We start from the raw sequence: 13,237 nt of genomic DNA, 5'->3' as shown, positions 1-13,237 counted from the left end.
AATTTATTAATTATGTATACAATATTGTCTCTGTGTATGCCTGCAGGCCAGAAGAGGGCACCAGACCTCATTGCTGATGGTAGTGAGCCACCATGTGGTTGCTGGGAATTGAACTCAGGACCTTTAGAAGAGCAGGCAATACTCTTAAACTCTGAGCAATCCTTCCAGCCCTCATGCAACAATTCTATGCCTATCCAAAGAATGCTGATATAAATGGTATGAAAAGACACCTGAAATTATGAAAGCATGAAGAAATTTATTTTCCAGGGGCTCACAGAGAGGTGGGATTAACCAGGTTGGTCCCCATCCCTGGTGACCCAGACAGGAAACTCCAGAGGCATCAGGGACAGAGGGGACAGGATCCTGGTGACACAGAGATATTATTGTGACATACTAATGGGGGGCAGAGAGGATTGTGGCTTACTGCTGGAGACTCCCCCAAGCCTGGATCCTCACTCCTGAAACCTGTATGAAGCCCCAGTAGTGCTAGAGTACAGGCGATCCCAAGCCCCAAAAGGCTCCCTTTGAGCACCACAGAGCCTCCTGCAGCTGCCTGGTGAGAGGCTATCAGATGGCCTCAGGAAGTCCAACCCCTGCTTATCCAACCAGAGTCCCTGCAAACTCTGCCAGGTCGAGAGGCAGTCTATGGAGGCAGCAGGAAAAGCTGGCAGTGCAACCCAGGGCCAGGGTGGATCAGGCCTAACAGTGGTACCCGACATAGCCCAGCAGAGACCTCAGACATCAAGCATCTCTAGACTACTAGCCCAGGCTGAGCTCTGAGGGAAGAGTCCCAACTCTCATGACATCACAACTGATAGGCAAGACCATCTGTCAAGTGGGTGCAGAGAGCCACACTAGAAGGGCACTTTGCTGAATAAAACTTAAGACCCAGGCTTTAAAGGCTAGAAAGAGCCGAGAATGGATGAAAGAAAGGAGGACCCAAGACATTCTGAGTTCAGCAAGGGAACAGAAAGAAGGAAATGCCAGAGCTACAGGAAGTTCAACTGTTGCCAGAGCCCCAGGTCCCTCATTTCCACCTCCTGCCCTGTCAAGGCCCTACTTATTCCCCCACGTGGCCACCTTTGTATACAGAGGTGTTGGGAGGAAGCGGCTACTCTTCATGTAGGCAGAGATCTTCTTCAGTCCCTGGGAATTAAAAAAAAAAAAAAAAAAGAAAGAAAACCAAGATTTAGGTTTGCTCAGGGCCAGGGAGGGCAACCAACTCCTCTTCCTCACACTGCTAGTAATTAGCGCACATTTAGAATCAGCCTGGCCTCTATCTCTCCAATGTTGTACTCTCTCCTGGCATTCCCTTCCTGCCCTCCCTAAGAGGCCTTATCACCCCATCTATTCAGACATGTTCCTCTTGCACACATAAACTCCATATTTCCTGAATAGGAATCTGGACAGAAAGGGGCATGGCTGGCAGACAACCCCTATCTTATCCAGTGACTTGGTAAAACTGGGGTCAAAGGTTATAGATTATAGTAGACCAGAAAAGAAAAGCTAGGCTTGCCCTAATCATTCGCTAAGGAGAAAGCCAACTTATGCACCTGGTACTAAGCCTCAACCAATCCTGTCTCCAAGTCCTGATAAAGGGATCAGGCTCAATAACAGTTACATGTGCTACTGGCCTTCTAGCAAGAGAGCAAGCCTCCAGAAATCTCTAGAGTTCAGATGTCCGGAGCTGCCTATGATCAAGAGACCAAGTTCACATTTAGCCTAAAGCTGCAGCCTTCAACTCTCCCCAGCCTCTTCCTTCTCAGAGTCACCCAGTTCAGACCAAATGACGAGAACTGGCTGAGAAATCACCTCACTTGATAAGGAATGAGATAGGAAAATGAGTTCCAGACTGAGGAGCCCATTAGACCTAGGACTCGAACCCCCAAATTTCTAATACAGAAGATGGCGTAGATATCAAACAAGTAGTCTCCAGGGAAACAGGGCTCCCCAGCACCCAGTGGTACGCCCCCCACACACACACCCCTCCCTTTCTGGTTTGCCTGATATTGTCTAATACACTTGGTCCCCAGGTGGGTCTAAGAACCACCTTTTCCTTTCTTACTGGGCATAACATATGCCTCACACAGAAATCAGGAAACAGAACAATTAGTATGTGGTGAATCTCACAAAAGGAACAGCTGGACACTCAATAGGAAAAAAATGAAAGGTGTGAGGGAGGAGAGCCCATGACACAAACATCAGGATTAAATTCTCTAATAGGAGCCCCACAAGGTCTCAGCAAAGCATTCTGCAGACCAAGCACAAGTATCCTTTACATCCTGGTACCTCACATAACCCAGGCTGCAGCCGCCACCGGCTGCCCTGAGGAGCAGGAAGCCAACAGCAACCCCAGCCCAGTTCTACTGCTGCTGAAATCTTGAGCGGGTAAGGAATCCTCGAGAGTTTCACATTTCCTGATCTGAGCAGTGGGACAGACACCTTCCCCGTCCCTGGAGGAACGCTGTACTGATGAACCTGGTCAACAGACAGCAGGTGCTGAGCGCAGACTCTGGGAGAAAGCGAGCGCTGAACATGCTGCCTGCTCTTCTCTTCATCTCCAAGCCCAAGAAAACAGTAGGGAAAAGTTGACAGCCAAGAGGAAGGAGGATCAGGGCATCACCTCAAAGCGGGCCACGAAGTCCTTCAGGTTTGGGAATGCGTCCAGGCACTTGGGTTCGAATATACGGTGTAGGTCCAGGATATCATAAGCAAGGAAATCCACAAAAGTTATCTGCAAAAGGCCAAGAACGAGGGGGCATGAAATTCTGTGCCCCGAAAAAAATGACAACCCCCAACTTCTTCTCTTTTACCTTTTCACCGACAAACCATGTCTGCTTCCCCAGGAACTGTGAGAAGAGCTTCATCATCCCTGGGAGCTGCTCCAAGTATTCTCCCTTCAGTTTCTCCTGAAGCAGAAGCAGCTATCACCACAGAGTTCCCTGGCAGAGTGACCAGGTCAGCAGTACCATGCATGGTCCTACACGGCCAGCAGTGGGAAGCCATCTCCACTAATAGGGAGTCCACACATTGATTTCACATATCAACACTTATTTCCTAGATTGCATCATCACCCTTCAAATGCAACGGAAAAGTCAGAGAAGAAAAAGACTGTCCACAATGGGACATCCTCATTCCTGAACCCATGAGTGCCCAGTGCACTGGCAGGCACTAGGGCAGGCAACACCAAAAGCAAGAACTGAAAGTAGTCAGAGATGAAGGGGGTTCCAAATCATAGGTTCCAGAAGGATGAAATATACTTGAGTTTCCCAAATAAACTGAGGAGGATTTGAGGCTGAAGGAAAGGAAAGAAAGACCTTCAGGCTCTTCCTGGGTCACCTATAGAAAAACACGTTGCCTCCCGTGAGTGTGAAGGAGGCACTTGGAGAGGCTGGGAGGATTTCCTGAGTCCTCATCTTGGACTTCTTTTTCTGATCCATCCAGTGTACATGTATGAACAGTAATGATATGAACTACCTGGTGAGGGCCTAAGCAGAGGGCACAGGTGCAGAAAACTTGGGAAACATGACATCACTATCTAGGGTTTGGTTGTATCCTCCAGCTTGGCCTGCATGATGAGGAAGCCCCATTCCCCTTTCTCTCTCTCTCTCTCTCTCTCTCTCTCTCTCTCTCTCTCTTTCTCTCTCTCTCTCTCCAAGCCCTGCCCAGAGTCTCTGAATTAAAAAAAAAAAAGGTGCAAAAAAGCCCAGTTTCATCCACATTTCTGGTGACTATTGCAGCTTCCTCTCCTGTTGCTGCCAGCAGCCCAAATCCCTGTCTAAGCATTCAGCTCTTGACCATTTTTTGGCACAAACCCAGCTAGTGGTGGATACATCATCACCCAGCACCTATAATCTATATAATCTCCCTGCTTTATTTTTGGCACATGACTCCTCTGACCTCAGTCGCTGGACTGGAGAACCCACCCAGGAGTTGCTTTGCTCAAATAAACCTATTCTAGGACTTTTTCAATTCAGCTTGATCTGGCTTACTGTGTTGGCAGGGAAACCTACCTGTGTTGGGGTACAGAAGACCTATTATTGAGGAAGTTATTGTCTGCTCTGGGAAGTCTGGACTAAGACACGTAGAGCCTAAGTAAGCATGTTCATTTGATAGTTCAGTGTTCTGGGGACTGCTGGTGATAACACAGAACACATCCTGGGGGGTAAGTGGCTAAGAAAATCAAAAGGTAAATAAGACCTGTGCAGGTGGGAATCTGAAAGAGCTGACTCCTGACCCTAACACTGCCTGGTCCAGCCCAGCATGGGAGCAGGATGAGACTCACAAAGTCTGGGCTGTAGCAGACTCTAGCCAGCTCATTGGAGACATCCATAGCCTGGTTCTCCAAAATGTCCACACGAATCTTTTCTTCCTCTGTCTCTCCACCTGCAGTACACATAGCACAGACTCACCTTAGCATCTCACCCCAGTCCAGACAAGGAGATTGTCCCCCATGCCCCACCCTGTAGCCAGCCCCACTCACACAGGTTGTGCTTGCGGGCAATGTAGCGCAGGATGGCGTTGCTCTGAGTGATCTTGTGGGGCCCGTCAATTAAGTAGGGCAGCTGGAAAGACAAGCAGGGATGGTCAGATGGGATATGAATTCCCAGCCTCACTTCCCTGGGTTAGGACAGACATGTGGCCATTTGGCCTTGCATTCAGCATGGCTTGTTTGGGAAGTCCTCCATGAACACACTGCACACTGAATGGAAGAGCAGGGACACAGCCCATCACAGACACACTGTGCAGCCTCCAGGAATGGTAGGTGGAGAGCTGTAGCATTGACCCCAAACTGCCTTGGAGAGGTGGGGAGATGAGGTGGGAATCCCATGCCTTTCCCAAACCTCCCCTTCCTGGCACCTACATTGGGAAAGTCCAGGCCCAGCTTGAACTTCTCACTCAGCCATTGGCTTCTATCATAGGCAGGAGCTGTGGTTGATAAAGTTACATAAAAAGAAATTAGCCTAGTGACCAATATGCCTATTCCAGGGACCCAACCCTGTAAAGCAGGGAATTGCAACCTCACCGCTGAATCTCACAACATAAGGTTCCAGGGACGAAGAGTGCTTGGGACTGTGGGCCTACATCTCTAAAATTTAATAAAATAAAAAAGGTTTGGCAAGTCTTCACAGGGAATGTGATCTATTTTTAACAGCAGTGGGAGGACCCACCCCTCCACCTCCAGTATTCCCTACTGAATGATCAAGCCCATCCTCTGGAGGTTTCCAGAAGAGGCAGAATCTAAGTCCACCTGGAGGAGCCCTGTCATGTAATGTACGTCAGAAACGGGCTGCTAAGCACCAATGGACAGGGGTAAGGAAGACGTTTGACCAGAAGAATGTCATTACCGTCGCCCATGACATATCTCTTCTCCTCGTAGCTTGAGTCTGTGTATTCCAGGAGCAGGCGAATAGCATGAGCCAGCTGTAGAGATAGGTCAGGAAAGGGGCCCTGGGATTTCCATGTGACCTCACCTCCCGCCAAGTAAGTACACACAGGCGCACATAGCAGCAGCCATGTGCAAAGGAATTCCTCTAGGACCCGCCCCCTCACCGCTTCCCTCGTGCTAGCCCCGCGATTCTTTTCACCGTCAGGTGGGCACTCACCCCACGGATGTCCCAGTAACCCAGTGTCATAGGCATGGTGCTGGTGCTGGTGCCAGGGATTGAGTCCACTGACTTTCGGGATGAGCACCTTTGACCTTACCCTCCTGATTTATGATAGCTGGGCGGGGCTGGCGCCTGGTGTGGTCCTGCCCCTACGGAAGCAAAGTTAATGAACTCCACCCCCATGAGACCGGAAAGCGTCTGCGATTCCGCCTGAAGTCCCACCCCCTTCCTCCTGCCCAGTGCGCAGAAGCAAGGCACTGGGTGAGCCGCTGACTTTCCCAGAGAGCTCTGGCTGCCCTGGGTGTGTGGCAGGTTCAGGCCACAATGGAGTCCCCAACCCGGGAGTGTTGATTAGGCACCTCATTCCTGTTGTCAAACAAAGCAGACCCCCGCAGGTTCTGATGAGGACAGTTGTCTGGAGGTAATGTTTCTCCGCCTGGCAGAGAGCAGTCTCTATTCAGAAGTACATGTGAATTAAGAGATTATTTCTATCAGAAACCTCTGATTCAAAAAAAGTGGGAAAATGGAAATTTTGGAGGTTCATACATGGTCAGGATGTCTGCTTATATTATTTAAGGACTTAAAACGAGTCACGTGTCCCCTGACAAGTGTAGCAGCTCTTTCTCTGTTTTGTGACCACCCGATTATTCTTACAGACCTTACACTTCCTGAAAGGTCGGAGGGTACACAGGACCAGCGCGTGAGGAGCTCAGGGTCAGCTTCTAGCAATTGCAATCAAGAAAGAAATGCCTGAGAAGTCTATCGCTGCTGTTCATAGCAGGGTGTACTGTTCACAACACTGGTTTTTGAATGTGTACAGACTGTGTCTGGAGGGCAGGGGAAGTGGGCTCTCCTTTTGAACAGCAGGGATCACTTAGTCACTTGCATTTTGTTATGGTTTTAAGACTTCTGCAGGGTCATCAAATAATAATTTTAAGCTCCACTGGAATTTTATGGGACTTCTAAGTATATAGGGTCCACCTTTAACCAAAATGTGCTAAAGTGACAGGTGACTACACCTAAAATTCTTAATAATGTTAAAACTGTACTGTGGCCAGGCATTATGATAAAAAAAAAATGTCTCATATTCTAAGAGTCTGAGACTTTTGCTGGGCCTCACAGCCTGAGGTAACAATACACCTTGAAGTCACTTAAGTCTGCTATCCTACTTAGCCTGATTGTGAACTAAGCTATGATCAGGATGTTGTTTGTTTGCTTGGTTTTTTTCATTGTTGTTTGTTGTTTTTGTTTTTAGATAGAGAGAGGGTCTCTCTACATAGTCCTGGTTCTCCTGGAACTCACTCTGTAGACCAGGCTGACCTCAAACTCACAGAATCTGTCTGCCTCTGCCTCCTGAGTGTTGAAGTTAAAGACATGTGCCACCAAAAGAAAAAAAAAAAAAGAAATAAGTGCCCCCAAACCTGGCACTATAATCTTAAAGAATGCATTTGTCTTAGCCACTTTTCTATTGTGTGAAACGCACCATGACCAAGGCAATTTATAGAAGAAAGCATCCTGCATGTTGGTTCACCGCATTATTTAAGTGGTTGCTTTCTTTCCTTATCTTTTGCTTCCTACCTATTATCAAAGGTCGAACTGTTTCTCCACATCTCCCACTGTCTCTGACTATTTGATGTTTGTTTTTTGAGGCTTCACTCTGTAGCCCTGGCCAGGCTGGAACTCAGTATGTAGTCTAGGGTGCCCTCAAATTCAGAGATTTACCTTCTGCGAAGTTTTGCTGTATGTATTTTGTTCCAGTCCCACTCTGGAAGTCGACCATAATAGAAAAGAAGCCATAATTCCTCCTGCGACTTCTGCCAAATTATCTGTGCTTGCCTCATTTTTGGAGGGTTTCTGGTTACCCTTACATAAGCCTGATTTCTTGGTAGATGATAGTGTAATTATCTAGAACATTCTAAGGACTGGTTGGAATCAGAATAAGTTAGTGTGCAGAAAAAGAGGTGGGCCTCATCTCCCATGGGAGCTAATGCAGCACAGAGGACTCCTGAATAGTGAGTATCTTCGTTGTCATAAGAGTGGGTCACTTTGTGTCTCAATGGACAAAGCTGAGTAGGGGGTTGGGTTTTTGTTTTGTCTTGTTGCTTTTTAAATTTTTTAATTTTTGATTATTTAACACCTCTGTGCAAGACAGACATTATTGTATGGAATTAAATGGTTTCTGCTAAACAGGTCCAGATAGCCCCGAGTAAAGCAAACAAACAGCTGGGGCAGCCAGAGTAGCCCCAATATAAATTAAAATTGATTGGCCTTGTTGATAGGCTTATAATGATGACCTCAGGAGGAGCATAAAATTTTGCGAGACTGGAGACTGGAATCGATGATGTGAGAGAAAGTAAGTGCCCAGGGGCCTCTTAAAGGGAACTTTCCTTCTGAAGTTATTTAAAAGAAACAGTTGTGAGATTTTTGTTGTCAGGGTCAGGTGAGGGTCAGTAAGTCAGCAGCTGCAGAACTGCGGAGTGACCTGGGAGAAATGCAGGAAAGTGTGACGGTCTCTTAAGTTACAGGTATAGGGTACATGGGTCAGAAAAGAAGAATTAAGCTAGGAGAAATAATGCTTTAGACTTTAGAGGGTTTCAGAGTGGAATGAAGACAAGACCTGATAGTTAGGAAAGAGCCTTGAATCCGTGTTGATCTTTATCAAAGGGGGTGGGCAGAAACTGTGACTCAACTGTTATGCCCAAATCCACAATCCCAGCAAGCCAACAAGGAAACCAAGAATCCCGTATGTAAAAGCAAAGTCCAACGTATTGGAATAACTGGAGAGCCTTGAGCTCAAAGAGGTGGGGGTGAGGAGTTTCTGAAGTTCAGGACCCCTGATAGGTTGAAATATGTCTAGGAGTGTCCTGTTGAGTTAAGCTAGCAGGTGTCTCTGTCTACAGCTCTTGGAATGCCAGGCATTTCCTTTGAGTAGTCTGCTCATGGGTGAGGGTCAGACAGTCTTAGCCTGTGGTTCCTCTTGCAGCCAGGCATTGTCTCAGGGTAAACTATTGAGACTCCAGACTCCATTTAAATTCATCGATGACCAGAGTCCCAAGTGATAATGGTTGAAAGTAAAGAGCTTCCTTTGGGTAAACCTGCCCAGACTTAGCTTATCATGGCTGGCCCCCACATCAGCATCTTCTGAAACATCCTAGGAACCTCATTCTAAGATTTCCATGGATGGTTGTGTGGTGGTTTGAAGAAAATGGCCTCCAAAGGGCATGGCTCTATTAGGAGGTGTGGCTTTCTTGGAGTAGGTATGGCCTTGTAGGAGGAAGTATGTCACAGTGGAGGCAGGCCTTGAGGTCTCATATATGCTCAAGCCCTGCACAGTGTTTGAGACCACTTCCTGTTGCCTGCAAGATATAGGACTCTCAGCTCCTTCTTCAGCAGCGTATCTGCCCGCCTGCAGTCACGTCCCACCATAATGGTAATGGACCCACCTCTGAATTATAAGTGAGCCACCTCAATTAAATGTTTTCCTTTCTAAAAGTTGCCATGGTCACAGTGTCTCTTCACAGCAATAGACACCCAAAGACAGCTAGAAATATGACTCAGCAATGAAGAACACCTAGTTCTCTTGTCGAGGACCTGAGTTCCATTTCCAGCATCTACATCAGGTAACTCACAACCTTCTGTTTGATGCCCCCTTCTGGCCGTCATTGGCACTTGCAGATATGTGGTCCACACATACATACCTGTAAAATAATAAATAAGTCTTTAAAAAGTATTTGCAATACAATAGCTCACTGCTTTGGAGGGAATACATCCTTTGATCTGACCAATACTAACCTACAGATTAATACTATGGAGGTTCATAAAATCCTTTGTATGTTGGCTCTAGGGAAACTTTTCTAGGCCCTTTTAGAACAGTTCCAGACGGTAGGTGATAGGGAGGTGGTTTCACAATGCTCTTAACCCTAGTCCATCTCTCCAGCCTCTGTCATAATATTTTAAAATATAAGAAAATAAAGTCAGGCCTGAGCTTTCCAGGTGACTGTCGTAGAAGAAGAACAAGAAGAAGAGGAAGAGGAAGAGGAAGATGATGATGATGATTTAACAGCGAAAGAGAAGCACAGAGAATAAACAGAACAATTCCATAAAAAAAAGCTCTAGGAACACAGTATAAAATAACTAGTCATCTAGCATGCAAAATCCAGATCCTAAGTCCATTCCTTTAGCATGGAACTTTTGTGACAGGTTAGAGTTGATTTTCACAAGTAAACTTAAAAAAAAAAATAGTGATATACTAAAGCTTACTGTCTCTGTGTTTGAGACAAGGTCTCTGTAGGTAGCCCAGGTTGGACTCCGAGTCTCCCTCTTTCTGCTAGAATTCTACAGTGTGCCACCATGGCTAGCTTAAAGCTTTAAATAAGTCTTCAAGTGCACGGTTTAGTTCTGCTGACTGCACGCACGATGTCCTACAGCAGATACATACAGCATGTTCACCCTGAGTGGCGGAGGGGCTGTGCCGCTCAGTGGCAGTTGACATGGTCTGCCCCCTTAACCTCAGGCAGACCCCATTTTTGTACTACTCTATGTTTGCCATTGTTAGACGTCTCTGCAAAGTGGAACTATGCCATGACTGTTTCCTTGTGAACGATTAATTTCACCTCCCTGATTTATCCATGTTGCTGTATGTTGCAGAATTTCTTTCTTGGGCTGGAAAAGTGACTCGGTGTTTAAGAACACTGGCTGCTTCCAGAAGACCTGGGTTCAATTCCCAGCACCCACATGGCAGCTCACAACTGTCTGTAATTCCAGTTGCAGAGGATCTGACACTTTCACACCAATACACATAAAATAAAGGTTTTTAAAAATAATTTCTTTCTTTCTTTCCTTCTTTCCTTCTTTCTTTCTTCATTTCTTTCTTTTTGTTTTTTGAGACAGGTTTTTTCTGTGTAAAGAATTTCTTTGTTAATCCTAAGCAAATATAACACGTTTTCTTTATCCATCAACCCACTGATGAGCACTTGGGTTGTTTTTCATACTTGGGCTGTGGTTAGTTGTGCTGCAATAAACAGAAGAATGGCCATATCCCTGGATATGGGAGTATTGGGATCATGAGGTAGGGTCTTCCTTTAACTCCCTCCTGACTCTTACACCATTTTCTATCCTGCCAACAGTACACAGGCACTCCAGTCTCTACGCTTGTTTAGTGGGGGTGGCGGCTCTGTCCAGCTCTGTTCACTGTGCTCTTGATTGCCACCTCCTCATGCCGTTACCGTCTGCGTGTCTTCTTGGGAGAGATGGCTATCATGGTCCTTGGCAAAGATGGCTCAACAAATGCAAGCCAGATGGACACGTTAAGGTAACGGAATGCAAGATAGAAATCATATGTCCTTCTATAGATATAGAAGTAGCATCTTGTAAAATTCGGCCACTCTTGTTGGAACATGGTCAAAAGACTGAGGGGTGGAGAAGAATGCCTTGGGGAGCTATGAGTGGGGCTCCAGGAAAAAAGGCAGAGCCTTTACCTCGGGTGCATCGTGTTCCCTGGATTGTTCTTGGATGTGATCACACCTCCTGTGTTAAACATTTACATTGCATGTATAAGACTCGCTTATTGGATGTTGGATGTCAGAACATGGCTACAGAACCCAGTCTGGTGAAAGGATTGCTGAGTGCTGTCCCCAGTGTCTTCCCTGGATCTGCATATGGGCTCTGCCTTGCTTTCTTACTTTCTCAGATATAATCTATAGAATGTGCCAGGCAGTGGTGCTTAAACTGGTGTGTCCTGAGGATGTTCTGGGAAACGGCTGCTCTTTTAATATTTAGTATGTGATTACTGGCATTTATGTACACTTTTATCATGTTCTTCTGAACTCAAACAACCTTACCTGGATCATCGCTGTCTTTGTTTCGTTCGGGATAAAGGCACACTGGCACTGACGGAAGGCTGTCTGCAGCAGTCTGTCCCATTCTTCAGATCCTCAGGTCCCAGGTCTCTAACAGATCTACATAGGAAGGCGAAAGTCAACAACTCTCATGATTCAGAAACTCACAAACTAGATGCAAAAGGTTTTAAGTTTTTCATGCTCATAAGTCAACTAGATATGTCAACATAATAAAAGCATGTGTAAGAAACCTCCATCATAATTAGCTGTAAAAACTGAAATTTGCTGGGCAGTGGTGGCGCGTGCCTTTAATCCCAGCACTCAGGAGGGAGAGGCAGGCAGATCTCTGTGAGTTCGAGGCCAGCCCGGTCTACAAGAGCTAGTTCCAGGACAGGCTTCAAAGCTACAGAGAAACCCTATCTCGAAAAAACAAAACAAAAAAACAAACAAACAAAAAATACTGGAACTTTTTTTCCTCAAAGATTATACATATGGGTGCTTTACCTACACAGGCATCAGTGCACACCATGTTCTTGGTACCCAAGAAGGTCAAGAGAGGCCACTAGATCCCCTGGAACTGGAGTTGTGGCCAGTTGTTAGCCGCCATGAGGGTCCTAGAAATCAAACCTGGGTCTTCTTGCAAGAGCAGCCACTGTTCTTAACCACTATGTCACCTCTCCAGCCCCTACCCCAAAGCTCATAACCAAGACAAACAATGATAACTCTCATGGTCTCTGTTCAACACGGCACTAAAAGTTGTGGCACAGCAACCAGGCAAGCAGAAGGAATAAAGACGCCCACATTGCAAAGAAGGAAGAAAGTTTACCTTGATTTGCAAACTTCATAATCTCACACACAGAAAACCTTGGTGTGTGCTTTAGTGGCAGAGCACATTCCTAGCATGTGCAGGGCCCTGAGTTCAATCCCTAACACCAATAAAAATAAATAATCAAGGTGTAGGAGCCCATATGTGACTCAGCTTCCATCTGGAGTCAATTCTGACTTAAAAGTCATTTGAGGTCAAGCTTACCTGCTCCGCCTGCATCCTTGAGGACTGTGAGAAAGTTCTGATTGAGCCCATGGGAAAGAGTATTTTGCCCATGAGAAAGAACACATTATCTACTAAGACACGGGCTGGTGAATGCCAGCTGAGGGCACATCCAGATAGAAGGAGAAACTGCTTGCTCAAGGAGAGGAAAGGTCTTGTGGTTGGATACTGACTGACTCTGTCTCTGCGGTGCTTTGTGCTGCTTTCGCGTGTAAGCAGCGAAATAAAGTCTGAAATAAACTCTGGACTGTTGATCTTTTACCAACAGACCTCCCGGATCTACCCTGTGTTTTCTGTCTCAGTTTCTTTCATCTGACATTTCCTTAGCCTTAGCGCCGCCCCTCCACCTCCAGGTATCCTGGCTGACTGTGTTGGAGCAGGCTCCATCATGAAGGTCTGGAGGAATTGCTCTGCAGTTAAGAGCACAGACTGCTCTTGCAGATGACCCATGTTTGGTTCCTAGCACCTAGGTCAGATGCCTCACAAGTGTTTGCAACCCCAGCCCCAAAAGATGCAACACCCTCTGTGTCTTCCTTCACTCACATACATATACCCATAGACAGGCACACAAATTTTTTTAAATTTTGGGCAAGTTTAAAGCACATGCTCTTCCAGAGGACCCCAGTTCAGTTCCCAACACCCATATCAAGGGCCTCACGGTCATTTTCTTCTTTTTTTGTAGTGTGGGTGCCTTTGAACCCCAGCCCCAGAGGGATCTGACCCCTCCGTCTTCCGTAGATACC

At 46.4% G+C, this 13,237-nt stretch overlaps 1 protein-coding gene and 1 long non-coding RNA gene across 3 annotated transcripts; one reads left to right on the top strand and one right to left on the bottom strand.

The window, feature by feature from the left end:
- Positions 1-236: 236 nt before the first annotated feature.
- Positions 237-5,767, bottom strand: LOC148119379 (glutathione S-transferase Mu 4). Of its 2 annotated transcripts, XM_087897642.1 has the most exons (8): positions 5,607-5,767; positions 5,349-5,424; positions 4,865-4,929; positions 4,484-4,565; positions 4,286-4,386; positions 2,814-2,909; positions 2,624-2,734; positions 237-1,146 (listed from the first exon to the last, which is right to left on the bottom strand). In XM_087897642.1, exons 1-8 carry the CDS (start codon positions 5,640-5,642, stop codon positions 1,057-1,059), a joined length of 657 nt encoding a protein of 218 aa, XP_087753768.1. In that variant the 5' UTR covers positions 5,643-5,767; the 3' UTR covers positions 237-1,056. The 2 variants fall into 2 exon arrangements, with proteins under 2 accessions (XP_087753768.1, XP_087753769.1); XM_087897643.1 differs by lacking the exon at positions 2,814-2,909.
- Positions 5,768-5,846: 79 nt separating this feature from the next.
- Positions 5,847-12,777, top strand: LOC148119378 (uncharacterized). Its single transcript, XR_015735335.1, has 2 exons — positions 5,847-9,229; positions 10,257-12,777. It is a non-coding gene; the product is annotated as an uncharacterized LOC148119378 (long non-coding RNA).
- The last annotated feature ends 460 nt before the right edge of the window (positions 12,778-13,237 follow it).

The sequence above is a fragment of the Myodes glareolus genome, chromosome 17 (assembly GCF_982192425.1).
Source record: "Myodes glareolus chromosome 17, mMyoGla1.1, whole genome shotgun sequence".
NCBI lineage: Eukaryota > Metazoa > Chordata > Mammalia > Rodentia > Cricetidae > Myodes > Myodes glareolus.
This window is presented reverse-complemented; position numbering and strand designations above follow the sequence as displayed.